This window comes from Eucyclogobius newberryi, unplaced genomic scaffold (genome assembly GCF_026437365.1).
Source record: "Eucyclogobius newberryi isolate DKJ021-1_F unplaced genomic scaffold, fEucNew1.0.hap1 SCAF_13, whole genome shotgun sequence".
NCBI classification, from domain to species: domain Eukaryota; kingdom Metazoa; phylum Chordata; class Actinopteri; order Gobiiformes; family Gobiidae; genus Eucyclogobius; species Eucyclogobius newberryi.
Genome location: NW_027315757.1, coordinates 25,965,301 through 25,993,247, shown reverse-complemented (window position 1 = coordinate 25,993,247; position 27,947 = coordinate 25,965,301). Strand labels below are relative to the sequence as shown.

Genomic DNA, 27,947 nt, shown 5'->3' with positions numbered 1-27,947 from the left:
AATAAAAAGTGCGGCTCAAATGTATTGGTTTTGTTTTTCTAGCTATTTGTTGGCATTTACTTTTTCCTTTGTTGTGGTTGTTGTTTAAAAAAAAAACCTCTCCTGTTTTGTTTTTATTCTACAACCCTAACGTATGTCTCTCTCTGTGAATAATAGCCAAAACAACATCTCTGCATGTAGCATTTTATGTGAGCACTTGTACAGCTAATCACTTAAATGCTCCTTATGCTTACACAAAATGCTACTTAAAGAAGGTACTTTTTTGAGGCCTAATTCCAGAAAACCTCTACTTTGACTGTATGTGGATTGTCCGATGTGTGAGATAATAAAGGAATATCTTATCTTATCTTAACTAGTTTTGTCGTTTTGAAAAGCAGAACCAGAACAGAGGAGAGAGCAGCTGGTCATGTGTTTGCAAACAAAAGGGACAGTACGATTCAGTATGATTGTGTTGAAAATCTTCAATGTCACAAATCAATTCGCTTGCTCTGTTGCTGGGGTATTTTACAGAACGATCACACCCGCAATGGCGTACATTTCACCACACGAGGGCGCCCTTGTCCAGAAGATATGTGACGCTACAACTTTCTCAGGGCAGCACCAGGAGGAGTCTCAACAACTCCAGATTAACAGAGGGGGGAGTTTTTTCTATACAGATGGGGCCCATCACATCACCATCATTCAATAATCAAGGCCACCTCTTACTTCAGCTGTATAAATAACCGTTTAAATTAGCCTGTGGATGGGGATGTGATCTAGGCCTGTTTGATGTGTAGAAAATGATCATGTTAGGTGCTATAAGACCTAAAGATTTGTATATGGACACGTTCAGATTTCTGAGCCTCTGTCACGTCCTGCAGTGCTCTGGAGAGGAGGCCTGGCTTGGGTCCCAGCAGTGCAGCCTCCTGGGGCTGGTTCAGCCATGTTCCCACCCAGGAATCCTGGATGTCTGACAGGAAACAGACCCAACTTTCCCAAGGCCACTTGTAGGCATCCTTTCCCTTCACCCCAAGTCTCCCCCCGGTGCAAAAGCCTCTCTTGGGGACTGTCTCAATGCTTATTTCGGACAAAATATTTCACAGACCTTGTACTGATTTAACTTGTAGGCTACTCGAGATGTTACCGCAAACTCGTCTAAAAATCTCAGCCTTAAAAGAGTTTATATTTTAAAAGAGTTTCTAGATTAGTCAACATATAATGATTAACAGTGGGATTTGCATAGATGACTTCCGGATTTCATGTTGAAGCTGGCATTTTCTGACTTTGTCAGAGCATGTTGGTTTTGGCTGTGTTTTGAAGACTCCTCCGATTCAGGCACACCTCAAATCAGTTTTCTCACAAAATCAAATAATGTAGCACAAGATTAAAAATGTTTTGTTCATTTTATTTAAAAAAGCAAACAAACGGAATGTAATTAACACAATTCATGTACCTACGTTAGTGTTTCAGATTGTACCAGTTTAACAAAGGCAGCGTGCTACTACTACATACAAGGCTATTGCACACAAGACATAATATACAACACAATCACACACTGTAAGACGGTACAACAGTACATATTTATGGCAAAACAAAGTTGAGCAACACATTGAAATCAAATTTTCTGTGTTGTTGGAAAGCAAATATTTGGAGCTGCCAAAGTGCTTTTTATCATTCTAAATGCAAGTTTGAAATGTTACTTTAATTAAAACACTGAGGAAGCCAGAGGAAGAGGTCAAGTGAACCCCAAACAGGAACCGGACAGTGTTTAACAGGACTTCCTCGGGTCAAAGGAAGTGTTGTAGGCAGAGGATGGCGAGCAAAGTGACCTCTAAAGAGCACATCCCTGTGTGTCTTTAAAAACTGATTTGCTCCAATGGAGGGTTATGGGGTCACAACAGAAACATAGATGCCTTGGACAGGAGTGGTTATTATGAAGTTTGTGTTATTTTTCACAGTGAGAGTAAACTTGTCAGTGATAATTAACAATAATACTGTCATCAATGGAGCACCTGCCCCAAACACTTCATACATACATTCAGCCTTATTTCCCTAAAGGAAGGCAACACCGACAGTACATTGCAGTTGCTACACAGTTTATAATGCATCAGCCCTATTGACCAGCGCTGCTGGACAGCTCAATTTAAGTGAAATTGATCAGTGCCACTTATTCAAGGAAATGTACTTTCTGATAAGGCCTTCCTCAAAGGAAACAGTCAAGGTACAAAGACTACAGTTAAAGCAACAGGGACATGTTACAGGTTTAAGAAGGGGAAGACCGTTAGTGGTGAAATTTAAGTGGAATACACATTACACACCAATAGAATTGAATTAGAATTCATGCATTACATATAGGCACAATATGTAAGTATGCTGTGGTTAATCAAATAGTTCAAGCAGTTATATGGGGATATATAGCCCTGGTTTGTTGAAGGAGCAACACAATTGGCTTCAATTCACTGCTTTGCTCCAGATTAATATAGTATGAGATTAATGATTGGGCCATTTTACAAGTAAAGTCTTAACCGAATGGCAAAACACATTAACAAAGTGTGAATTTGCAACCCTGTAGCAACCCACTTAAATATGGAGAGGATGCATGTTACATTTGTATTGTTACTTATTGTTAATTAGTTTATGTTAGAAAGATAAGATGACAAGTTTATACTAGAAATGGCTTTTAACTCCATTAACAAGAGGATCCTTTTACTTCCATACCTTGGATTTACTCTCAGTTTGGTACATAGGCCTCAACAGCTGACATAACTTAATCAACAGCCAACTTTGTTCACACATTAACAGGCCTCTGACCAGTCTCTGTTGCACTGAAAAGCAGCCCATTGGTCTCTGTGCACACTGTGCATCGTCTCATACTTATTCACCCAAAAACACTTTCTGTGATGAGTGCACTGATTTAGACGCAGGTGGTGCAGTCCTGCATGATGGGTGTGGTCTGGTGTTCATGTTTGTGGGTGCAGTGCTCCAGAGAGCTGGAGCTCTTTAGGGGGACCAGGCAGCGGTCAGAGGGACGTCCACTTTGAAGCACACCCCAGCAGCACAACACGCGCAGGAACTCCTTCCTCATGTCTTTGCTGCGCAGAGTGTAGATGATGGGGTTAAGTGCTGAGTTTAGAGTGGCAAAGCCAAAGAACATTTCTGCTTTGTTTAGGATTGGACAGAACTGTATCTTGCAGGATGAGTCCAGTAGGAGGATTGTGAACGCTGGCAGCCAACACATGATGAACACTCCTAACACAATAGTCACTGTCTTTAATAGGGCATAGGCCTGTGAGTTCGTGGCCTCTTGGTGGCTTGACCGTACAATCAAATATATCCGCACGTACAAGATCACAATAGAAAGCAGAATAATGCTGAAGACAGTGACAACACATAGGATGTATTTCTTGGAGTAGAGCGGCAAAACCGCGGAGCAGTCCTGCAGATTGTCAATGCAATTCCAGCCAAGGATGGGGAGTCCTCCGAGCAGGATAGAGGTGACCCAGCATGCCCCTATCAGCAGGAACATGCGGCACGTTTTAGTGGAGCCATACACCTTTACTTTAGTGATTGCAATGTAGCGCTCAATGGCTATTGCCAACAGACTGAAGACTGAGGCAGTCAAAGCTATGAATGCGGTTCCTTCCCGGATGAACCATTGTACAGGTAACAGGTCAAATGTCTTTGCCCCTGAAAGAAAAATATTAGCTATAAAGGCAGAACCAGCCAGGAGGTCTGAGAATGCCAGGTTCCCAATGAAGAAAAACATTGCTGAGTGAAACTTCTTGTTGCGAAAGACTGCAATAAGCACCAGGAGATTTTCCAAAATAATAATGGTGCAAAGTATCACAATGACAATGTTTAACGTACTCAACCCAGTATTTTTCTGTGAGGTGCGCTCGTCCACCTCCAGATCAGTCATGTTCTTGGCGTAGACATAGTAGCACTTGACCAGGTTCTTGTCGTAGTACTGCAAATATTTGCTCCTCATGGTGGTGGGGTAGAAGAGCACAGCTGTGTTTTCGTTAAGATTCATTCACTCTGGATTCATGTGGAGCATCTATGGCGTGGGGCAGTGTCCTATAGGAGAGGACACAAGGGAAGTCCAGGCCATGTCCAGAGTTTAGTTTCAGAGGCTCAGAGTGGGTCACCTGCAGAGACACAAGAGGAAACCCTGTTAGTCACATGTCGTTTAACTGGAGAAATACACTGTGGCAGAACATACACTTTACAAAACCACTGTCCACTCCTAAAGTCAAATAAAGAATACAAGGAACAACCAGAACCAGAGACTAAAGTAGAAAGCCTTTTCTGATTCAGTAAAATCCATCTATTGTCTAAAAGGAATTCAACAAAAGAATATATTGCAGCAAAAACACTAAATTGCTTTTTACATCATACCACATATACAAATATAAATGAAGACACCAAGCACACAACACTCCAGGCCAGAAGGTGGTTTGAAAGCAAAACAGTGTTACCTCTTGTCTCTACACTCTAAACTGTTGACAATTATAACCCAGTGACTTACACAGAGTACAATCGTCTGCTTAAACAATGCAAACAAACAGACAGACGAAGCAAGAATCGCATGTCTTTTTTTTCCGCACAGGAAGGTGGTTATCTTCAGGTAGCACAAAGAGGCTTTGTGCCGGAGTGCTGGCATATACAGGCACAAAAGTCTTTACTGACAGACTGAAGGGGACATTCCTCTGTTCTTGTCAACACACAGCATTGTTGCAGGGAGCCAAACCATTCCACCCCAGTGATCTACCTCTTGAAACTTCAGCATAGCTCGTGGGGCAGGCCGGGCCCGCTATGATGACCTTCCTGTCTGGCCACTTCACATTGCCAACACTGAATTAAATATAAACATAGATAAACAATTGCAAGAGGAAAAGGTGGGAGTCTTCCCTGACATTTAAGGACAAAGGTAAGTGTGTATCAAAGCAGACACTATAGATTCTGGTGCACAGCAAAAACGGAATATTATATGACAACGACTTTCCTTGAGATTGTGTGTTGATTTATGTTTGATTTATTTAATTTGTAGGTTAAATGTAGGTTAAGCAATTTTGTATTGTGGTTCAAGTTAAATTATCTGCTCATTAAGTAAGATTTATGATTTATTTTGATGAATTTCAGTGCAGTTTTATGCTATTTGTCTTGAAATACATACATTAGACGAGTTGTTATTGAACCTTGAAGCAAATCTCTGTAGACTAAATCAATCTCAACAAAGTCAAATAAAGTTAAAACTACTCAAAACAAGATTGTCAGTCGGAAAACAAACTTGTATTGACTCTTAAAGATACTGCACAGTTTGACAGTTATGATGCATGATGGTATTTCTATAATAACTAAAGAATGTAACAGTTTGAGAACCTTTAATGCAGTGGCAAATTGCTGCACAAGGCTAAATCATGTGCATCAGCTGGAAACAAAGGAAAACTTAAGGCTCTGGAAATCTAATTAAGCTCAGGGGCCGATGTCTCCAACCTGTGTGCAGTAACAGGACCCTGCTGTTGGCTAAACGCTTGGAGGTAATCTAACACTGATGCCCCGACTCGCTGTGCAAATGCGACAACAACCATTACGGCTAAAAGTGAAGAATCTGAAGTGGAAACAAGGGCCTGGACTTTGCATTTGTTTGACAATGTTTGACTCGAGAGACAAAAGATGGAGATGTGTTTTACAAAGCAGGAACTATACTGTTGTTGCAAGAATATGCAGCTGTTTTTCTCTTATTTGAAACTATCAATCTGCTATAAAAGACATTTGATATTTATGATACTGATATGCGATGCAATAAAAAGTTTCAAAGGGCACAACTTCACCTAGTTTGATAACTTCTGGAGCCACCATAAAGTGTATTAACTGTGAAACTCCAAAACTGAGTGGCTCAGCGGTCAAAGAGTTTTTGTTTTCCTACACAAATGTCCAAGCTTTGAGCAGTCGCTGCTGTTTTTGTGTCCTTGGGCAAGACACTACACCCACTTTGCCTTTTCAAATGTGTTGTGTGCGTCTGTGATTGGCGGTAGGGCTGCGAGATGAATCGAAATCAAATCGAAATCGCAAATTGAATGGACTCAATCATAAAATCGCAAGGGCTGCAATTTTTTTTAATAATAATTTCCTCTACAAACAAATAAACACAAAAATTCTTGTCTTATTCTGCATAAAAGCTGCTAACCATGCAGTTTGAATCCGTACAAACACGCTCTGACTTAAAACATGCGCTTGTTTTATTGGTTTGTCAGTTCACATGAGCCTATTTCAGCCGATTCTCCCGGAACAGACTCTTACGATTAAAACATGAATCTTAAATCGAATCGCAGTTGCAATAAGTTGTCAGAAAAGTGCACGTTTTGAGACGTTTTGAGGCAGCATCACTTCCATCAGTCCAACCCTCGGCCACTGATGCGTCCCTGCACAAGTGCGGGCGGTTGACGAAATAACGTAATGTACAGTGCGATCGAGTGTCCAAACATAAGTCGCTATATGAATCAAAAGCATTATTTCGGCTCGACAATCCGCTCCAGTGATCAAGCATGTGGAATGGCATGTCAATACAAAAACGGGATTGAGAGACATGACGTCGGAGCTGACACAGATGCTTGAGTGTGTCCTCACATGACGACCGAGACAAAACATATTCTCTTCAACGCTGCAGCTGATGGCGCTCTGTAATAACCGCCACACTGTTTCCTGAAGCTGCAATAAGGAACAATAGTCTCCTTCATAACTGGATAGAGCGCTTCCATTTTTCTGCTCGTCTGTACTGAATGATATACCACTGTTATCTTTCAACAGCACAAACGCAAAGATACGTGTTAGTTGGATAAGTAAAGATAAGATGAGTCAAGAAAAAAAGTCATTTCTTTTGATGTGGATCCAGATCTACGGTTGTAAAAAGTAACAAAACCCACATTATTGATGATAGAACAAGTATCAAAACTACTGATATTGTTACTGAAAAGCCTTATAAAGAGGACAACGTTGAACCTTTCCTGAAACGTTTTAGAACTATCTTGAGCTTTATCATAACTAGTACCACCCTGCATGGTAATATTAATTAACGAAACAACTTTTATTTTGTGTTTATGTTCTATTTTTACCATCACTGTGGTATCGAAATCGGTATCAGTATCGTGACACAATCTTGAGATTATAAACAGTAAACAACACCATCTGAACAAATAAATAATCATTTAAAATTGCTGTAGCTCATTGTAAAGTGGAATAACCTATGAATAACCTGATTTATTACCCCTCGACCCACTCTCTTGTTCAGGTAATAGAATTGAATAGTTCTTGAGGTTGAGCACATGCTAGAAGCTGCACAATGTGTAATCACGTTAGGCTACATAAGGGGCGTGTAATGATTTTTAAAAATTGAAAAAAGCCAGATGATACTGTCCAGAGCTGTGTTTCCTCCACTGTCTCCGGCCAAAGAAAAATCGTCTCAGATTGTTTGGTTCCAACTCTCTCTGGCTAGGTTTTCTCAGGTCATGGTAAGTTGTGTTGACATTTCAAGGTTCTTTTGTCACCGCAGCAATATTAGTGTGTATAAGTCGTGTGTGTGTGTGTGTATTTGCCAGTGAAAACCTGACAGGCAGGTTTTGGCGTGTCGCTCTTTGCACCTATCTCTTCTTCTGTGTCATTATTTATGACTGGCTGAGACAAAAAGAAAGCTGCGTTTTAACAACTCCAGTCAGTGCCCGCAGTTCGACCCAGATGTCACGGCGACAAGTGACAGAGCAAGTCCATAAAGAAATGACATCATAACAGTGTTGAACAAGAGGAGACACGTGAGACTGGTAAAGGCAATAAACAAGTAAATGATAAATCAAATCAGAAGGAAAACCATTACAGATTTGGTGGTTGAAGATGAGATTAAGGGATAAACTAACATCAACATTGAACTTTAACAATAAAACTGATATAGTGCTAAGATGTCACGGTATCATATTTTAGTGTTACGATTATTGTGAGAAAAAATATCCCAATTTAACGATCATTCACAATTATTGAGACTGCGACCAAGCAACAGTGAAATCTTCATTTTTTCTTTAATTTTTGTGGTCTAACATGTTACTATTCCTCAAAATAAAGTTAAATGTGACAAAAACAGCCAAATAAAAAAGTTATTTACATCTATGTTTGTTTTAAGCTGTATATTGATTAAAAACAAAACAGATTTTGCTTGTAAAGTTGTCATGATTATTATGTTTTGGTTCTTACGATTATATTGTGACCAGAATAATCATGATTTTTGATTAACCTAATATTCTTAACATCCTTATAGTGCATATGTCAACTGTCATGGAACGTTCAAGATGGAAATCTTGAATATTTTTATCGTTCTCACAAGATACTTGTAACACTTAGTGTGTTCTTACGCTCCTGCGATCAAGTCATTTCCCTTGTGAAAGGTTTGTCAAGATGATGATGCACGAAGTGACATTATACATCTCCTGTAATACATAACACTGCCTGAGGAGTATTAGGCTGAGCAATATGACGAAAACATCCTTGTAGTGGTCAATAAAACTTTTAAGTTTTGTCTAATAGCTTCCATTATGAATTTCCTGCACATAAACAATATAGACTTTTAATCATTGCCATTTAACCCAAAACATTGTAGAATCTCTTCCTCTCAAGTCTGATCTCTACTACAACTCACATGTTTATACTGACAGAGGATTGGCTGTGGACACCTTGATTAAAAAAGCATATAATTGACAATTAAAAATGACTAAATCTCAAGCTCGAGTAAAATCTGATTGATTGAACATTCCAACTGAGGAGACTGACAGGTTTTCTACTATGACTTTCACACTTTGCTATGTAAATTGTTCAAACATCCTTCATTAGGCACTAGATTGTGTAATCTATAAGTGATTGATGGAAAGTTTCTGTTTGCACAAAGACACACTTCCTCTGGGCCCTTACACTAAGTCAAAGTTTGCAAAGAGCTGTCGCATATGTGCGAAACATCACTGGGGACATAAGGCAACCGTTGTCCACATGACATAACAGGAAATACAATGCTGAAAGCAACAAACAACAGCATTATTTTTCAAAGTCCAATGATGAAATCTGAACTTTGTTTTCTCCTAATCCTCAAAGAGACAAGGACGAGGTGCTGTTACCAGAAACAACCTGATAAGTCCCAATTAGGCGTATTTGTTCAGCAGAAACCACGGTGATGACATCCCACAATGCCTCCTGGCACACAAAACAACATGGGTCTACTTAAAAACGTTCTGTAAACCCTGACACAGTAAGAAACCCCAACGAACATGCAACTTAAAAGAAACTAGCATTATTTTATGTACATTCTTTACTGAATATTTCATTGTCAAGCACCATTTTGTGGCCTGACATCCTGTGAAACCTCTCGTACCACACTGAGTAAAGTGCAACAGTTTCATATAACACTTTGAGGGCTTTGATAAAAGAAGAAGAAAAACTTAGAAACAACAATGTGTGTTTCTCGGTGGTCAAGTGGATCAAATCTGCTGTATGTCCTTCCCTATTTCATCCCCATTTCACACAACACTGTTAAATCCAATAAAAGCCGATGGACCAATAAAAATCGTTTGAAGAAAATAAAAAATAAAAAAACAAAAGAAAGATTGCACAATATTGAGATTGTTGCAATTAAGAAATCAGAAAAAAAGGAACCAAGATTCTGAAACATTGTGACATAAAGGGGGGGGGGGGGGGGGGGTATTTGGGGGGAGCGTTGTGACTGGGCTCACATTCTTATTGTCTCCATAAAAATAATGCCATACCATGGAACATTCCAGGCAAAACAATAACATGGCGGATCATCCAACAGAAAGTTACATAGTTTACATCTTTAAGTGTCAGCACTATACAAGTAGGGCTGCAACTAACACCTCATTTTGCTAATCGATTAGTGTAACGATTATTCTTTTGATTAGTCGATTTGTAGTTTAGAACACAAAAATCAGTCAATTATTTTTGCTATACTTGACCCATGTGAAGCTGAAGGTGAAGCCGTTTGAAGATCCTGGTGGAGCATATTTATAGATATCAAATACACAAAATGTACAACTTTTTGTGTAATTTTCATGCAACTGCGGGTCAATTCTCTCATGTTTTGGAACCTTTGTATAGACCTGTTCCCAATCATTCCATCTCTAAAGTAGTTGGCGATTATGTCAATAAACAGTTACGATTAACTTAGCCCTATATACAAGACAGAACCAGTCCCGGTGTTTTATTTTCTACCTTTCTGCATTTCACAGCTTTTTCACACCATCATGGCAAGGCAAGGCAAGGCAAGTTTATTTGTAGAGCACATTTCATACACAAGGCAATTCAAAGTGCTTCACACAGCAGGAAAAATGCATTCAAATCACAAAGAAATTACAGAAACAGAAATACAATAAAATTAACTAAATTAAAAATTATCAATCCAACTGATTTTCTAAACTAATAAAATCACAAACAAAAGAGAAGAGTGCAAAGAAAAAATCCTTTCAGTCATATGCGCAGCTAAACAAAACTGTTCTTAGCTTAGATTTGAACATTGTCAGAGTAGAAGCCTGTCTCACATCTTCAGGAAGACTGTTCCAGATTTTAGCTGCATAAAACTGAAACGCAGATTCCCCATGTTTTGTCCTGTCTCTGGGCACCAGCAGGAGGCCGGTCCCTGAGGTCCTCAGAGTCCGAGATGGTTCATATGGCACTAACATATCCAAGATGTACTTTGGTGTTAGGCCATGGAGAGACTTGTACACAAGCAGAGCTGCTTTAAAGTCTATTCTCTGAGCCACAGGGAGCCAGTGCAGAGACCTGAGAACAGGACTAATGTGATCATACTTCCTGGTTCTAGTCAGGACCCGAGCAGCAGCGTTCTGGATGTACTGCAGCTGTTTTACAACTCGTTTGGAGAGGCCAGTGAGCAGGCCGTTACAGTAGTCTAATCTACTGGAGACAAACGCATGGATAAGTCTCTCTAAATCTGGTTTTGACACTATATTTTTGATTTTGGCAATGTTTTTTAGATGGTAAAAAGCTGCTGATGTTATTGATTTGACGTGGCTATTAAAGTTCAAGTCTGAGTCCATTATTACCCCCAGATTTCTAATTTGGTTTGTAGGTTTTAGAGCGAGACTCTGGAGGTGACCGCTAACACTTTCTCTTTGTTTCTGTGGGCCAAAAACGATTATTTCAGTCTTGTTTGAGTTCAGCTGGAGAAAGTTGTTTTGCATCCACACACTGATCTGTTGGATGCAGTGACAGAGTGAATCTACTGGTCCATAGTCACCTGCCGATAGTGAAACATAGATCTGAGTGTCGTCTGCATAATTGTGATAGGACACATTTTCACTGCGTATCAGCTGACCTAACGGCAGCATGTAGAGGTTGAACAGAAGGGGACCCAGGACTGACCCTTGGGGCACTCCACAGGTCAGGGTCATGTGGTCTGAGACACAGCTACCAATTTCAACAAAGTACTTCCTGTCTTCCAGATAGGACCTTAACCAGTTTAGGGCAGTGCCAGTGATGCCCACCCAGTCCTCTAGTCTCTGTAAGAGGATCCCATGATCGACAGTGTCAAAAGCAGCACTCAGATCTAACAGAATTAAGACTGAGGCTTTGCCCGTGTCAGTGTTCAGGCGGATGTCATTTGTCCCCTTGACAAGAGCAGTCTCAGTGCTGTGATGAGGTCTAAAACCTGACTGAAAAACATCAAATGAGTTGTTTATTAAGAGGAAATCTGTGAGCTGTTGGTAAACAACCTTTTCAAGGACTTTGCCCCAAAATGGCAGATTAGAGATAGGCCGGTAATGACACAGTACTGCGGCATCAAGACTGCTCTTTTTTAGGAGAGGCTTTATGACCGCAGTTTTCAAAGACATTGGGAATGTTCCAGATTGAAGCGACATGTTAACTATGTGAGTGAATGGTGCTAACAAACTGTTCAGCACAGACTTTAGAAATCTGGTGGGTAACACATCGAGGCAGCATGTAGATGAACTCAGACTGGTGATGATCTCATGGACAGTTTTGTCAGTTACTGGTGCAAAGTGAGTTAGCTCTAAGTGTCTTGGTGGTTTTAGGGTATTTTTTTGCATTGTGGGATTTATAGCATTTTTAATGGCCTGAACTTTGTCATTAAAGAATAATGCAAACTCATTACACTTGGATGTGGAAATGAGTTCTAACGGCAGTTGAGCTGGAGGGTTTGTTAATCTGTTTACTGTGGCAAACAGGACACGCGAGTTGTTACTGCAGGTTCCAATTATTTCAGAAAAATATCTTTCCCTAGTTCTACATAAGATTAGGTTGTACATGTTCAGCTTTTCTTTGTAAATCTCTTTTTGAACCTGGAGCTTTGACTTGCGCCATTTCCGTTCGGCCCTGCGGCACTCCCTTTTCTGTGCCCTGACCGAATCATCATTTCTCCACGGAGCCTTCTGCTTATTTTTAACCATTTTAGCCTTTATAGGGGCGATGGTGTCCAGAACATTCAAAACACTAGATGTAACAGAGTTCAACAAATCATTTACATTAGAACATGAGACATTTTCAAAGTTTATCATTTCCATAAACAGTGCACCTGTGCCATCACTTATGTGTCTCCTCTGAACAACTGCAGGACCAACCGGAGGTTGGGGAGAAACAGACAGGTCAAAGAAGACACAGAAATGATCAGACAGAGCAACATCGATCACATTAACATTTGAAATATTTACCCCTTTTGTAATTATGAGATCTAGAGTGTGCCCTCTGCTGTGGGTGGGGCCTCTCACATGCTGAGTAAGACTGAAGGTTTCAAGGACAGCATCAAGCTCTTTAGCGTTTCTGTCACAAATATTATCAACATGCACATTGAAATCACCTGTAATGACCAAACCATCAAAGTCTGTGCATATGACTGAAAGCATCTCAGTAAAATCATCAATAAAACTTTGGCAGTGCTGGGGAGGCTTGTATAAAACAATGAAGAGAATGGATGGAGACCGTTTTAGCTCCATTTTAAAGGATACATACTCAAATGATGGAAACACCCCAAAAGACAACCTGCGGGTAATTATTTCATCTCTAAAGCTCTAAAGACAGCACAGACTCCACCCCCTTTTTTGTTTTCCCGTGTTTCAGATTCAAACTTAAAGTTGGGTGGAGCAGATTCTATCAGAACTACATTTCCTGTGTTTTTGTCAAGCCATGTTTCAGTTAAAAACATAAAATCAAGATTAAAAGAAGAAATAAAATTATTAATTAAGAGAGATTTGTTACATAAGGATCTGACATTTAGCACAGCAAGTTTCAGACTAGTTTCAGTGAGACTGGGCTTTATCTTTTCACAGGGAATATGAATCACATTTCTCAGATTGGGCCTGACTCGCATTTTGTTTTTCCATCTGTGTGATGATGTGACTACAGAAATAGCACTAGGGGGGGCTCTTTTTACATAGGGCCCCGGGTTGGTTTGATTTTTAATGTGACAATAAGTCCCGGCAACGCTGAGACCCAGTGCATCCTAGCTATGGGAGATACCAGGTGAAAGGCGAGGTTGGATGGGTGGTGGGGCTTTTGTAGCCAAGGAGAGTTTGGGACCAGGTGAGAGGCGAGGGGGGATGGGTGGTGGGGCTTTTATTGGTGTAGTCGGCTTGTGCAGTGAAGAGTTGATTGGCATAGCCCTTGCTATATTGGGCGTGAGTGGAGCCATCTTAATGCCTGATTTGATCAGACTTTCAAAATGGCTGGGAAGGCCCATGGGTGAGAGTGGAGATGAGAAGGAGAATGATGAATCTTTAGTGGGAGTAGATGTTGCAGGGGGAACCCAGGGCTGGTGTGAAGGCAGGGGCGATGACAGGGATGTTGTTGGGCTTGTCACAGATGGGTCCAAGGCCTTTGAAGATTGTTCCTTTGCTGGAGGCGGTGGAGGTGAATGTGGAGCAGCTGGAGCTGAATCCTTTGCTGGTGGTGGTGGAGCAGCTGCTGATGAATCCTTTGGTGGAGGCTGAGGTTGTGGTGCTTTTGATGTTGAAACATTGGCTCGGTCTCTGGCTGATGGAGCAGGAATTCTTCTCTCATTCCTCTCTTCTCTAACTATCTGCTCAGGACCCTGTCCAGGCCCAGTCCAATGCCTCAGAGCGTGGAGCAGGTTCTCTGTCAGCACCCTCACTCCACCTCTGCATAGGTGGGGGCCATTTCTCTTAAACAGGTCCTCTCGTTTCCAGAATAGATAGAAGTTCTCAATGTAGTGTAGTCCTCTCGGGGAACACTCTTTGGACAGCCATGTGTTCAGCTGAAGAAGCCGGCTAAACTTGTTTATCCTCCTGTCGATGTTTGGAAGAGGTCCACTTATGAATGTTTTGATTTCCATTTTATCAAGCACGTCGAATAACTTCAAGAAGTCTTTTTTCAAAACTTCAGTCTGTTCCCGCCGCATGTCCACTGCACCCACATGCACAATCAGCTGTTTAGCTCCTCCATGCTTAGCCATAATATTTGGAAGGAGTGACGTTATCTCAGACACAGTGGCGCTTGGAAAAGAATGTGTGTTTATCTTTTCATGCGTCACGTGACTTATCGCGCCGTCCCCAACCAAAACAATCTGCGTGACCTTGGCTCCTGGCACAGATCCTCCTCGCTGTATTTTGGCCACGTCATCTTTCATTTTTTCATTTAATTCCATCTCTGAAAGTGGTAAAAATCTGTTGGTGAGCTGTATTTTAGGTGACCGCACGTTATCTTTGTATCGTTTAGGCTTTGCTCCAAGTTTGTTCCAAGAAACAGCCTGGTCTTTCTGGTTTTTAGACAGTTTTGGAAACGACACAGTCACTGCGGTTTAGGTTGAAAGTAGCAGTTTTTCTTGTAAAAAGTGTGCTCTTCTTACCGTCGGTTGACACAGGAATGGTATCATGAAGAACTTTTTCAGATTCCAAAACAAATATCCGTGTTTTCAGCTCATTAATTTCTTGTTGATATTTCCGACAGCGTTCACAGTTCTCCCTTCTTCTCCCGGACATGTCGCTGGCGTCAGATATGTCGTTAAAACTGGAAAAATTTTCTTACAATCCTTGGTTTACTTGAAAAAGTCTAAAGCAAAAATTTTTGGAAGACAAAAACTGATTAAAAAGCAAAATAAATAAGGAAAGCAGCGATAGCAAGCGGAGCGAGCAAAAAAGCGTGTGCACTCTTCGGAAGCAGGATATGATTCATGATGATGATCATCAGCATCTCTCACTTTAATCGACTCCACTCAGCATCTTGTCCACGCCGACCTAATCTTGCTCCAGAAAGCGCCTATGTCTGCAAAGCAATCCGTCACCAATACTACGCTTTGATGCTCTGATTTGCTCTTTCCTGCTTCTCGGCTGTTAGGACTATCAGTGGTTGACAAATATGTGCGTGAAAGGCCCCTTGTTCCTCTAATAGTGTCCGGGCTGACAAAGATTAATACTAATGGAGCCATCTGGCAGATCCTATCACTCTGTGCCCTTCTAGACACACTCAAATGTTTCCAGTCACCTAAGTAAACTGTGAGGTGTCTGCATAGTGGAGACTCACTGAAGCTCCTCTGAGGAAAATTCCACATGCAAAGCACACCAGAGAAAGTCAGAAGGTTTCCTCTATAGTCAAGTGTTGACATGTCGACCACAGAGGAGAAAGCACAGCTAATGCGAACTTCTGCCACAGGCCTGTACAGTACGAGACAAGACACAAGGACAAATGTTTTATACAACGTGTGGCTTTAACAAAATAAATATTGGGACATGTGGTAGATTTAATTAACTTTGTCTGCTGGTGTACTGGTCCCAAGCCGGAATATGGATGAAAAAAATTAATCAATATTATATCCAAACGAAGCATATGCACATTACTGTAAGAAAATGAACAGTATAAATCTCTTTATAAGGGATTGTAACATAGTAATTACAGTATTTAGTATGATATGACATGGATACAAGATCATGTGCTAATAATAACAATGAACGTACATTATTTTGAACAGGACACATGTTATTCATGATCTGCCAGAGCTGGACAATTAATAAAATGTACGATTCTGATTTAAATTGGGGTTCTATTGAATTACAAAAATGCTGTAAACGAAAATACAATTACTTGACTTCTGTGCGGTCGTTCTACCCTGCAAAACCTGAAGCCACGTGTCTTGTCTAGTTATTACTAACATGACTAATACATTATACTATACTTTTTTCTACAGGTGTAGTTTGACCCTATAGAAGTTTAATTGTTTCTCGTGATTATGTGTTTTGCCCTAATCGAGCAGACCTGATCTGCAATGGTGGCCTAACGTGACATAACCTACACCGAAGACACGATCCCGGAGTGTTCGTCCTGCTTTGTTTGGTGTAATAACTTGTCAGACTTGGCTCATTTGTGTTTACGCTGTCGTCTTAGCATGATCCAACAAGCCTCTGGCAGACACGCTTTCCCTTGCCCTCAGAAGCGTCATGCACGGTAGCAAAGAACACAGGCTCAAACTGAATGACTGTTACAGCAGGTGGTAAAGTCTCACGCTGTCGTGCTGTTTTCCACCGTCACTGTGCCCCACGGCTACATGGGGACATTTGTATCGATTTGTCAGAGTCAATTGTCAGGAAAAATCAAACGTTTTCGCGACAATGACATGAGAGTAACGTCATGTCCTTTAAAAGACCTTGGGCAGACAGAACATATGGGCACAAACAGTAGCATTCAATAATAATTTGCATTCGTTATTATTATTATTATTATTACTATTTTTATTCATCAGGCTGTTTCATTTATTGTCATGTAGGTAAAGGATCAAAGTGGCACCAGAAAGTCCGCAACTTCCCCAAAAATCTACCCAAAATAACCAAAGATGGTGAATTAGAATGTAATGAAGTTTGAAGATAAAACACATGTAAATACATAGCCCAAGGCAGCTGTCTTTGAGGATCCTGTTACAGAAATTAAGAGTAGTAATTGCTGTAGTTGGCAAATGGAAGTGAGAATAAAAAACTTCTCATGAGCAAGAGCAGAACAGAGCTGTTTTATTTCAGTTTCACATAGGGAAGTTAGGCAAAACAAAACCAATTTGGTGCCAAAACATCCAGATAAATCGTGTCTCATAACAGTTGGTGTCTGGATTATAAGTTCCCCTATCCTGTTCTTTATTTTCACGTTTACAATGCTGTGCCAAAGTTTAATTGAGTGACATTTAACGTGTTATCATCAGGAGTTCCCTAAAATACATTTGCAGTGATCTGTGAAGTACAGTTTTAAATAGGTTTTGAGATACAGTGTTAGTGGGAAGACAGAAAAAGGGTTTGCCCAAAAACAAGGGGTAGACAATATTGACAAAAATGTATATATTCAATATCATTGGCGTATCCCGATATCGGTAGTCAGACGATATTATGCCGGTCCAACAAAAACATGCCAAAACAAGTCTGTAAATCACAAAAATCACTGTATATACTTATTTGAAAGCTTACAACATAAATCTTTTTATTCATTTTTATTGTTAATTAGCTTTTTATATATACATATGTTAAGTACATGCAACATTTGATTATCGAGTATATCTTCAAAGCAAAGAGATATTTATATATACATATACCGTATAGAGCGCATCTCTACCCTTAACTATACCGAGTTGCTTCTAATAATCTCATACATATTCATAACTCTATAATAGTATTTCCTTGCATAAGCCATGAGATGTTGGTTCAAGTGGCCCCGATACTCGCACACTCCATCACATAATTAAAGGATTACCCCAGACATTGGCGACAGCCTGGGTTCAGCGTCTTGTTCAGCATCTGGTCTGTTTCCTGTCCCGGCTTTGTCTGACGTCTCTGTACATCGTGGTGACTTCTTGTCTAGTTTTTTTTGTTGTTCAAATCTTCACACTTCTCGCAGTGTTACTTATAGTGGGTGTTTTGAGGTGTACTTTTAGTGCGGCAGCGTGAAAAGAGCCAGAATGTAATAGAAAGAGCTGGAGGAGCCGTAACCCACACGACCAGCAGACATACACCCCCGCTCGCCCTCCTCCCATGTCTGCTCCGTTGAAAGGGGGTGGGGGAAATCCAAAAAGGAGGGTGTTTGAGATGCAATTACTGTAATACCACTGTCAAGTTAAGTCACGCAAATTATTCATGTTTCAAGCTCTCTTTTTGCATATTTCGCCTTCCTAAGCTAGAGAAACCGCAGCGTTCTGGCCCCACCACCTCCTCCTCTCGTATACTTTAAACTTTACCACAAAGATCAAAAGGAATAGCCCACGAAGAGGTGATTAAAAGCACATCAAGCGAGATTTATGCTCTAAGTGTCTTCTCTGCAACAAGCATGGGATGCCATTAAGGAGTTCATTATAGCAACAGGTCTTAATCCTCCAGCAATAAAGAAGTCAAGACGCCTGTTCTTGAATGCAGGTCAAATTTGATTCTAGCTGGTTTCAAGTGAAATTACAACAATTTAAAAACCCTGTAGTTTATAAATGAGCTGGTCAGAATTTGAGGGTGGTGTATGCTGTTAACTGTTAACCTGGTTAATGGTTCATTGCTCTGTAATTACTGGGCCTATCCACACGAAATAAAAATGTTCAACTCGGTCGGCAAAAAAGAACAAATGCTAAATATTATTTGCATAATAGTCTCAAAACTGGGTTCCATTATTCACATTAGTCCACCCACTTTTACTACTAATCTGCATTTTTGTTGGTGTTGGCATTTCCGGTTAAGCAGGAATTCCATTCATTTCTATGGAGAACTAGGGAAAAGTCTCACACCTAAAATATCATTTAAAATAGGTAGATTTATGTCAAATATTTAATGGTTGTGTGCACAGTGACCCCTTTTCTGGCTTTGTTGGCTGTTAAATATTAGTTATTTAATGTTGAAAAGAGCAGCCCTCTACAAGTTAACATTAAAATGGCAATTGTGTGAAGCCAATCTAAAAAAAACAATGATGATAAACTTAAACATTACTGGATTTTCTTTAATACTTCCATAGAGTTCAGATCAAATTATAAAACATGATGGAAACCTTTGTTCAAGAATAACAGCTGGAATGAATAAGGCCTTAAGGGGTCACAGGTAAGTTTATTCCTCAAGACTTCACTCCACAGTTTCACTGAAACTGATTTGCACTGCATCAGAACTAAATTGAATAGGGCCCGCTGGTTTGCCACAAATATATATAACTGCGCGCATAGATGCATACATAGTTAAATGTTAACCACATGTGCACACACAGAAGTGCACAGACCATGAGGAGTGCTAAAGTTTCACTGCAGATCGGCCTCTTCACACCTTCCCATGCTCTGTCTTTACAGCACTCGCCCCTAATGAAAGGCTTTGAACCCTCTTTGTCCTGATCCTATTCTCCAGCTCTGCCAGACCTTGAACTCCACCCCATCTCATGTTATGCTATGTTATGGCTAATCTGTGAGGATGTCGTGAGAGATTATTTGATGCCTTCAAAGAAAATGAGGGAATCCACAGTCTCACACCAAACTGTGAAGTTCTCCCAACATGACAACACTGCAGAGGAAGTATGATGGAGTGAAAGCAGTCAACGGCAGTATTACTCATATACAAGTATGCAAAAATAATGTAAATTCCACTTGAGTTCTAACGCTTTTGTTTAGTTTTTTTTACAAATGCATAGACACTCTGCTGTACTGTACTTTTACTGTTGCCACGATTATTAACATTGGTTCTTCATCTACCATCATCATTCATCATGGCTATGACAAAGCATTTTCCTTCTTTTTCTTGAAAGCAACACTAACTTAAGTGAGATTAACTACTAATTTCATTTTTCACTTGCTATAAAGAATGCATCCTTGTGCCAAGTGTTCATTACACAGTTTTAAAGATAGTTTGGCAAACTAGTAAATGATACGTTCTCGTCTCCGCAGGGGGCTTTAGTAAAGCCTCCCTGATTGCTTGTGCGCACTGTGCTTACTGACCATGATAAGATGATGAATTGATGGAGGGTCTCCACAGCGACTTCTGGTCCAAAGTAGAGAAAACAAGCCTAGACTCTGGCAAACACAGACCCCTAAAACATGGCCACCGCATGGAAGAAAAACACTGTTGCCTGGAGAGGGAATACTGTTGTGTCCACAGAGTCTAGAAGTGTTTCCATAGCATTTTATAGAATTAAAAATTATAGGTGGCTGCGACTGTTAATTTTCATAATGTTTGCTTAAGGCCTTAATAGTTAGGAGTTGCATTTGAACCAACAAGAGGCCCTGGGGCATTTAACGTTTCAGTTGGATCACATGCTGTGCCTCTATTTTATTTCGTTAGCCAAATTAGGCAAGTTTGAATTTCAAAACCAACAGTCTCCATAGATTGCTCATTTGCAACTTCACATTCAAAGCTTGGACAGCGTGTTTCACAGTTAAGAAAGCTGCTTTGGCCTTGTACACGTACTTGAGACAGCAGTTACTTGACTTTGACCTCGACTTGTTCTCTCAAACAAGACGTGTAGCAGCAGCAGCAGCACATGTCATAAAAGTTACAAGTAAACAGCATCTATTTTCTCTCAATCTGTCCTCCTCTAATTGAAACGGTCTGGCCTCAATGACCCTCCCCCTTATGTATATCGCTGGAGGTTAATTCAGTCATGTGAAACGTAACAGTGTAAACAAAGTCTATAAGCTTAAAGAAAAGGGAAAGGAGTATGTTGTTTTAAGCTTTCATGCGACTGTAACAAATGCAATTAATCTAGGACTGGCATCTTCTAATTTTTTCTACTTAAATATAATACAAAAAAAAAAAAAAAGTTAAAGATTTACTAGGGGTGGCACCTTCTTGTCTCCATGGAGATAATTTTGCTTTGCTTGAAATGCTCCAAAGTTCAGCATTTATTCAATATGAGTGTTTATTACTGTGGATGGAGATCGATATGTTTAATATTAAAGGTTGAAAAGCAGCTTGCATATGTCTGACAAAAATAACTACGCCGATGCACCTTTATCTTCGACAAATTAAATCAAACATAATCCTAGGGTGAAGTGATTGATGTTTATCTTATCACATGGCTATAATTACAGAAATGTCGCACATGTCCCTCATCATCGGGTATTAAATGTCAGTCTTTAAGTGTGAAAGTGCTCGTAAAGGGAGGAGACAACTTTCCATTGCGGACAAAATGAATGGTTCAGCTTGGATTCCTGACACAAAAAGCTCCCACTGGCTGCACGGGACAATTCAAGAAATCCAAGAAAAAGGTCTCCAGCCGTTTACTCCTGGATATGGGGAGGTGGGGTGTTGAGGTAATCCTGGCGAGATTTCCAGCTGCACAAACAAAGCTGAGTGAATGACAAAGGCTTCCAAGAGTGACTTGGAAGAAAAGAGAAGCAACAGGGCATCTGCAAACCACATCAGCCTCATATATGTACCTGCTCCGAGACCGAGCGCAAGGAATGGCCAGGATTTGATTTAAAAACCACAACACGACCGCAATGATTAAGCCGACGAAACAGCTCCGATCTCCGCTGTAAATCAACCTTAAAGACGAGCTACGATTCAGATCACGGCAGCAACCGCAAACCTCTTATTGCAGTCTCCAAAAACTACTTAGGGCCTTATGAGTGTTAGTGCGCAGTAAAAGGTCTGGCAGAACCATTTAAGAGCTGAATTGTGGGTTGTGTGCGACCAAAAAGAAAGGGCCTTATCAGTTTCCAAAGAAGTGTCAGAAAATCCTGGCGTGCTGCTACAGGCTCGTCATGCGGGGTCCAAAGTTTGTCCAAGTCCCTCAAGTGGAGAAGGAATGCAACAAATGGATTCACTGGCAAAGAAATACTTTAAGTGGAAAATAAATCAGAATTTAGACGAAATTGTGTTTTTCATACAAGCTTTGTACTATTTTTGTCTTTGCAATAAAAAACATTGAATTTTTTTTTCAGTTATGAACAATAAACAGTGTTATTTTATAGCTTAGGCCCAAGTGTGTGTGATTTTAAATGGCATCATGTGATAAAGTTGATTTTTTTTTGCATGTTACAAAAAGTACAGATAATAGCAATGTTTTGTCATTGAGAGATACTATTAGGCCACAATAAAAAACAAATATTGAAACTACTTATGTTATTGACTCATTAACCCGAAAGTCAGATCATCCCTGTAAACCGTTGCAAAAACATAAGCTGCAGTAATATATAGCAGAATGAAACACTTAAGTACTTATTCAGTAGTAATTAGTCATAGAAGTCACTCATTCGACCTGCTACAGCTCAAACTTACATCTTACTCCAAAGAAATCTCCACTTGTGTATACAGGATATATAATGAGCCTCACAAAATACTGTTCCAGCGATAATTGATTTAACGACAATTAAGTATTGTGATTCTCATTGGAGGCCTGTATGGAAAAAAACACTGAACTGCAGCACTTTACCTTAATGAGATAGGACCAAAGCAATAGCATACAACTCTCCAAACACTTACGTTGTTCATATTTGACTTGAATTCTGAGCAGTATACTGTAAATGTTTATATAATCACCACAAAAGGACTAATGGCATCTTCCTAACAGTGCTTTAAAAGGAAGGATTTCAACTGTGTTTACAATATTAGCTGTGCGTGAAGACGATCATATTCATCTGTCTGATCCAAGACACTCCCCGAAGTTTCCTGTGAATCACTGAGCTCTGTGCCGTCAGCTGTGTGTTGCGACTTGTACTTGGGCAGCTTGCGCACAGAAGGCGTTTATTTTGCTCCAGCTGCCACACCCCAATGAAAGTGTTTTTCGGTCTCAAAAAGTCTGAGCACGCAGTGGATCCCAGATGTCGGTGTTAGGACACTGCTCTTCTTCTCCCCCGTCTCGCTATAGTCATAGTCTTATGTCCTGTCTGATTATAATCTTTCCATTTATGACGGTTTGGGACTAGCACAAATTGTATGTTATGTTAGCGTGATAGCATAATACTATAATATGACCAGGAAGACTTAAATTAGTTGTGAGCATTGCTTTGCCGATTGGGGTAACCAGAATAAATGATAAATAATAGGCATAATTTCACATGGCACACTTTTTCCAAGGCCAAGGGTTATTAAAAGTATTGAAAATCAGATAGTAATTAATATTGCAACTAAATACTCAAAGAAAACAAAATGTCTTTTACCTTCCCACCAGTTTCATGATGAGTGTGTGATTATTATCAGAACTACAAGTGCAAGACACCACACTAACGTAAAGGAAAATGTTTTAAATGTTTTTTTTTTAAATTATCAATGTGATATCAAAATTGGTATTGAGTCTATTCCTTAGTATCGAATTCACGTTTTTACTATCGTGTGACCCTGTAATTAAGATGCACTAGCAGAAGTGGGCAGAGTAACCTCAACATTTACTCAAGTAAGAGTACTGTCACTTCAAAATAATGTTACACATATTTGCCCAAGACATTACTAAAGGGAGAGTAAAAAGTATTCACAAAAGCTACTACACAGGTAAAAGTAATTGTAAGAGTAATTGTCTATATGTAACATCTCATTTATGATTTGAAGTTTAATGAAAGGACAAAACAAACAGCAAAACATTCAGATATTTTCAAAGACTAAACTATATCTGAAGGACAAATGCAAGAAACACAAATGTTCAAAATGAATACCGTCACTTATCACAGTGGGAGGAGTAGAGTAACAAAAACCATTACTTTATAAGAGTACTGTTACACTGTGTACTATATTACACACGTAGGAGTAAAACATGGTACTAAAAAAGTGCATTGTCACCCACTGCTTTCTATTCTTTAAACTGGTTTCACTTAACCTTAAACAGAACGGGCCCATTACCTTTAGCTGGACGCCCCTTTGATGTGTCGTAGTGCGTCTCCCTAAACAGCTTGATCTGAATAAAGTGCTGTGTCTATCGTCAACAAAAGAGAAGAAAACGTCCCATAGGAAAAGGCCTCCTCGCCGTGTCCTATCAGTGGACCGCTCCCAGGCTTCTGCTGAAACCCGAGCATCCTTGAGGGAGCGACAACACCCACCAACCATCATCGCCACCGCCACCCAGCCCAGCTTTCCTCTCAACCCCCTGTGACCTATTAAAAAAGTCCCACAAATCCCAATCCTAAATCACCATTCATTTATTTACTCGCGGTGAACTTCTGAGCCGCATTTATTTATCCTGCTCGTCAGTTTGTCTCCGTTTCTCACGCTATAGCATCCACGGGAAGAGCTAAGATTTCATGAAGAGGAGAGCGGGAGCTGGTTCACTGACACAAAGGTTTGAGGCTGGTGATGTCACTGGCTATGAGAGATACTGTACAGGCCAAATACTGCACATAGTGTAAACTTTCATTCTGCTCGACAGTATATGGGGCAATGCATCATAAATGTGTAATGGTCCTGGTCTTTATCCAAATGAAATGCACGGATGACATTCGCGTCACCAAAGGGCTTGAATGTAGCGCTGTAAAATGTAATGCCAGAAAATAAAGATAGAATGAGCTTTCAGAAAATGTATTGTAGTACTTCTGGTGATGGGCAGATATAAAAAAGCAGATATTATTGTGTGTTTTGTTTTGAGCATATGCACAATTTGAATATCGAGTATTTTGTTTATAATAAAAACAAAAAGCTACAAAATTAAAATCTTGTTCGAGTAATGGTGTAAAATTAAGCACGTTTGTGATTCATTTTCCAGGCATTTCACATAAATTAAACCTCAAATAATATGTTTCTGTTGGATTGACATATCAGCTGAATATCGTTACTCCAAAATATTAATGACATATTCATTTTTGTCTCCCATTCCTAGGTACATCAACGATTTAATTCACAAATGATTTACACTTTTTACTATCGCCCTACTTCTTCTTCTTTTTCCTTCCTTTTTTTTAAAAATATCTAGTTACCGTAAAACTTTGCTTGCTTTTGCACAATTTCACATTAACCATAAGTTGACTGCTTGCCAATCAGATGTGGCAACCGCCGTTATCCATGCAATATCAAATCGCCCCCATCTCCTTCCAAGTTTCTCAGTCGGGTTATTAACTTGTGGGTGGTAATGGCAAGTAAACAGTTCCTTTGAGTGAAAGACGCCTGGCAGCGATCAGGCTTGGTGAGCTTGAATTTAATTTGGCGTTGTTCTGGTGCAATGACCCATGCGATCATATGGTCCGAAAAGACAGATTGCAAGCTGGCTACATCATCCTCTGTCTGCCTCCTCTCCAGCCACTCTTAATGTTCCTAACCCTAACCCTGCCGGGAGAGGGCTGGACAAATAAACAGGCTTGCCCAAAACAAACCAAGCTACCCTGGACCAACACCACCATCAATGAACCTGCTGACAGCATCTTCCAACGCTTGATAGTCTTCTCCGAAAGCTGCCAAGCGGGCTACTTCATTTACACCCCGGCCCATGTGGCAGTTGCATCAAGTTGTTTGCACATCCCGGTTTAACAGGCCGGTTTCCATCCTCTCTGTATACATTTCTTGTCTGCTATTCCCACAGTGCTAATGAGCAATGACTGTATAGACTAAGAGAGAGAGAGACCACAGGATAAAGCTTGATGGATGGAAGCTTTTATCTGGACAATAAACATGAGTTCCTCCTCCTTATCATCTTATCTGAGTGTGATTTTAGAGTCCAGCTGCAGTAGGATGCCTCTGATGAGCTGGCCAACACCTGCACATCCTTTCTGCACGTTGTGGGAATAGAGTAGGCTCTTCTCATTATGGTAAAATGCATAAACTACACCAATAGTTTATTCGCTGGTGCTGCTGCAAACCCCGTGTAAAGCCCGCAAGATTAACTCCTGCACAAAGGGATAATATGGCCTTTTGTCTAATTAATACAGCCTCTCAACAATGCTTTCTTACAGAGTGACGGATGAACAAGCCCCAGCAGCATCGGAGGGTCAGAGAGGGGGGTCCTCGGTGGCTGTGGGAGCATCACTGCTATAACCTAGATGTACTACTCGGTTCACCACACCCCAACTCCCCCCTGCAAGTCTGCTCTGGTTAATATTCCACCACTTCTGCCGTTGTCACATGTGTTATTATATGAGTCAGTTGTAACCGTCTAGACCAAAAACTAGAAAAGCAAACTGTTGGTTACAATACTTTCTAAATGACTTTTGTCGCGCCCGTGCAGAACAGAATAAATACTCACCCCATCAATCGTGTCTTTAAAAGCGGCAAAAGTGACGCTCCGGCCGGTCTCCCAGTGCTTCACGTGCGCGGGGGCCCCCCACAAACTTCAGCGCACTGTCCTCCGGCTCCCGGGGGTCGAGAGGCAGCGGCGGTGACAATCACAACTTTGCTGGAGGACTTCACGGCGGCGCGTCTTGTCCCGTCACTGGTAAATCCATTCTGCCGCGTCAGACGAGCGGCCCCGCGATCTCATTCAAACGAAACGCCCGGAGAAACTTGTATTTCACGTTAAAAAAAAAAAAAGGCAGCACTTTCTCCTTTGTCGAAGCCCTAATCCCCGCGGTCTGTCCGATTGTCCTGCTTCTGGCGGTCTGAGGGAACAACAGCTCCACACGGGGCTGTGGACGCGCACTAAGCACACACCCACAGTCTCATCACACGCGCACGGCCGCGGCAGCGCACGTCACACGGCGCAGAACGAGCCGCGAGCCCCTTCACTGATAATGCAGATCACGTGCACCGCAATTAATAGTAGGGGAAAAATACTGTTAAGCCTATTTCTGGAGTCTTTGCTCAGTCTAGAACGCGCAAATGAAGTCCAGATGTTCCTCCTCCTCACTTCCTCCCAGCGTGAACTAGAGTCCTCAGCCTTTTCAGCTCATTCTGCCTCGGTTTCCCTTAAGACTATTGTTGGATCTCATGCATATTCCCCTTTGTCTTATTGTGCCTTCTACTTACATAATCCTCAACAATTGACAGCAGTAAACAATGTAAGAATGTAAGGCTAAAGTATGCAGTTTAGGTGGTCACATGCACAAATAGAAGCTATATTTTATCTGTAATACCTGTTAACTTTTTAAAAAACAAATTAATTACAGTATCATAGCAGTTGGATGAGAGCTGACATGTCTGCAGCTCACCCACTTCAAACTATAGTCCACCCCATGATCCCATTATTTTGTCTGAAGTGATTCATGTTTAATTTCTCCATTTCCCCAGGTGCATAGGTGTCACACGGGAGGTGACGTGCAGGTAAGTCAGGGCTTGTTAGTCATCCAAACCTCTCCGCCTCGACACATGTCAGCTGCATAAGCCCGGGCAGGTGCTCCCTCATCAGTGGAGGAGCTTGTATCCCCAGAGGACGTAATAATAATGTCTTCACAGTCATTGCATTGAAAGTCAGAGTCATCCCAAGTGGCCATGAAGTCAGCGTCTGTGATGAGAAGCACGGGAACCTGCAAATGTTGTTTTAGTGTTGGTTATCTTTAAACATTCAGGGTGTCCCCGGCTTCTGAAAGGGGAGATAAGATACTTACCCAAGTGCGTTTTTGGAATGGACAAAATAGTGCTTATGGAATCTGAGGAGTGATAGACGGACCACAGATGCAGCAGAGAGGCCAAAGACTTTTAGACTTTTTTAAAAACAAACACGCACATCATCAACATAAAACAATTAGATGGGAAAAAAGTTTACATTAACAAATATCAGACTATTTTAAAGCCAAATGTACAGTCTGTTTAAATGTATTATGTCGCCTTTTATGTGTAATTATTTTATGTTGATCCAAAGCAAATTTGTTCGATTGTCAAGTTAAAATTGTTAAATTCTTTAAGCATAAACTAAATGGAAAAAGGTGATACATCTTTAAATCAGGTCAATGATTAAGTGTGTATACGTGTGTATAGTTAAGAGTATATTATGCACAAAGTAAAAAACTTTCATCTCGTTTCCGTCACTCTTCATGGGCTTTTTGTTGTTTTGTTACCAAGCAAAATGAGTGAATCAGACATTCTGCGTGGATGAAACTCTTCACACCTTACGCTCAAATCAAAGCCAGTGGAAATGTATAAGTTTAAGTTTCCCTC

At 40.6% G+C, this 27,947-nt stretch overlaps 1 protein-coding gene across 1 annotated transcript; it reads right to left on the bottom strand.

Moving 5' to 3' along the window:
* Nucleotides 1-1,363: 1,363 nt before the first annotated feature.
* s1pr2 (sphingosine-1-phosphate receptor 2) lies at nt 1,364-26,204 on the bottom strand. The gene is made up of 2 exons (XM_072443075.1): nt 26,101-26,204; nt 1,364-4,127 (listed from the first exon to the last, which is right to left on the bottom strand). The coding sequence occupies exon 2, from the start codon at nt 4,010-4,012 to the stop codon at nt 2,894-2,896; it is 1,119 nt and encodes a 372-aa protein (XP_072299176.1). The 5' UTR covers nt 4,013-4,127; nt 26,101-26,204; the 3' UTR covers nt 1,364-2,893.
* Between the last annotated feature and the right edge of the window lie 1,743 nt (nt 26,205-27,947).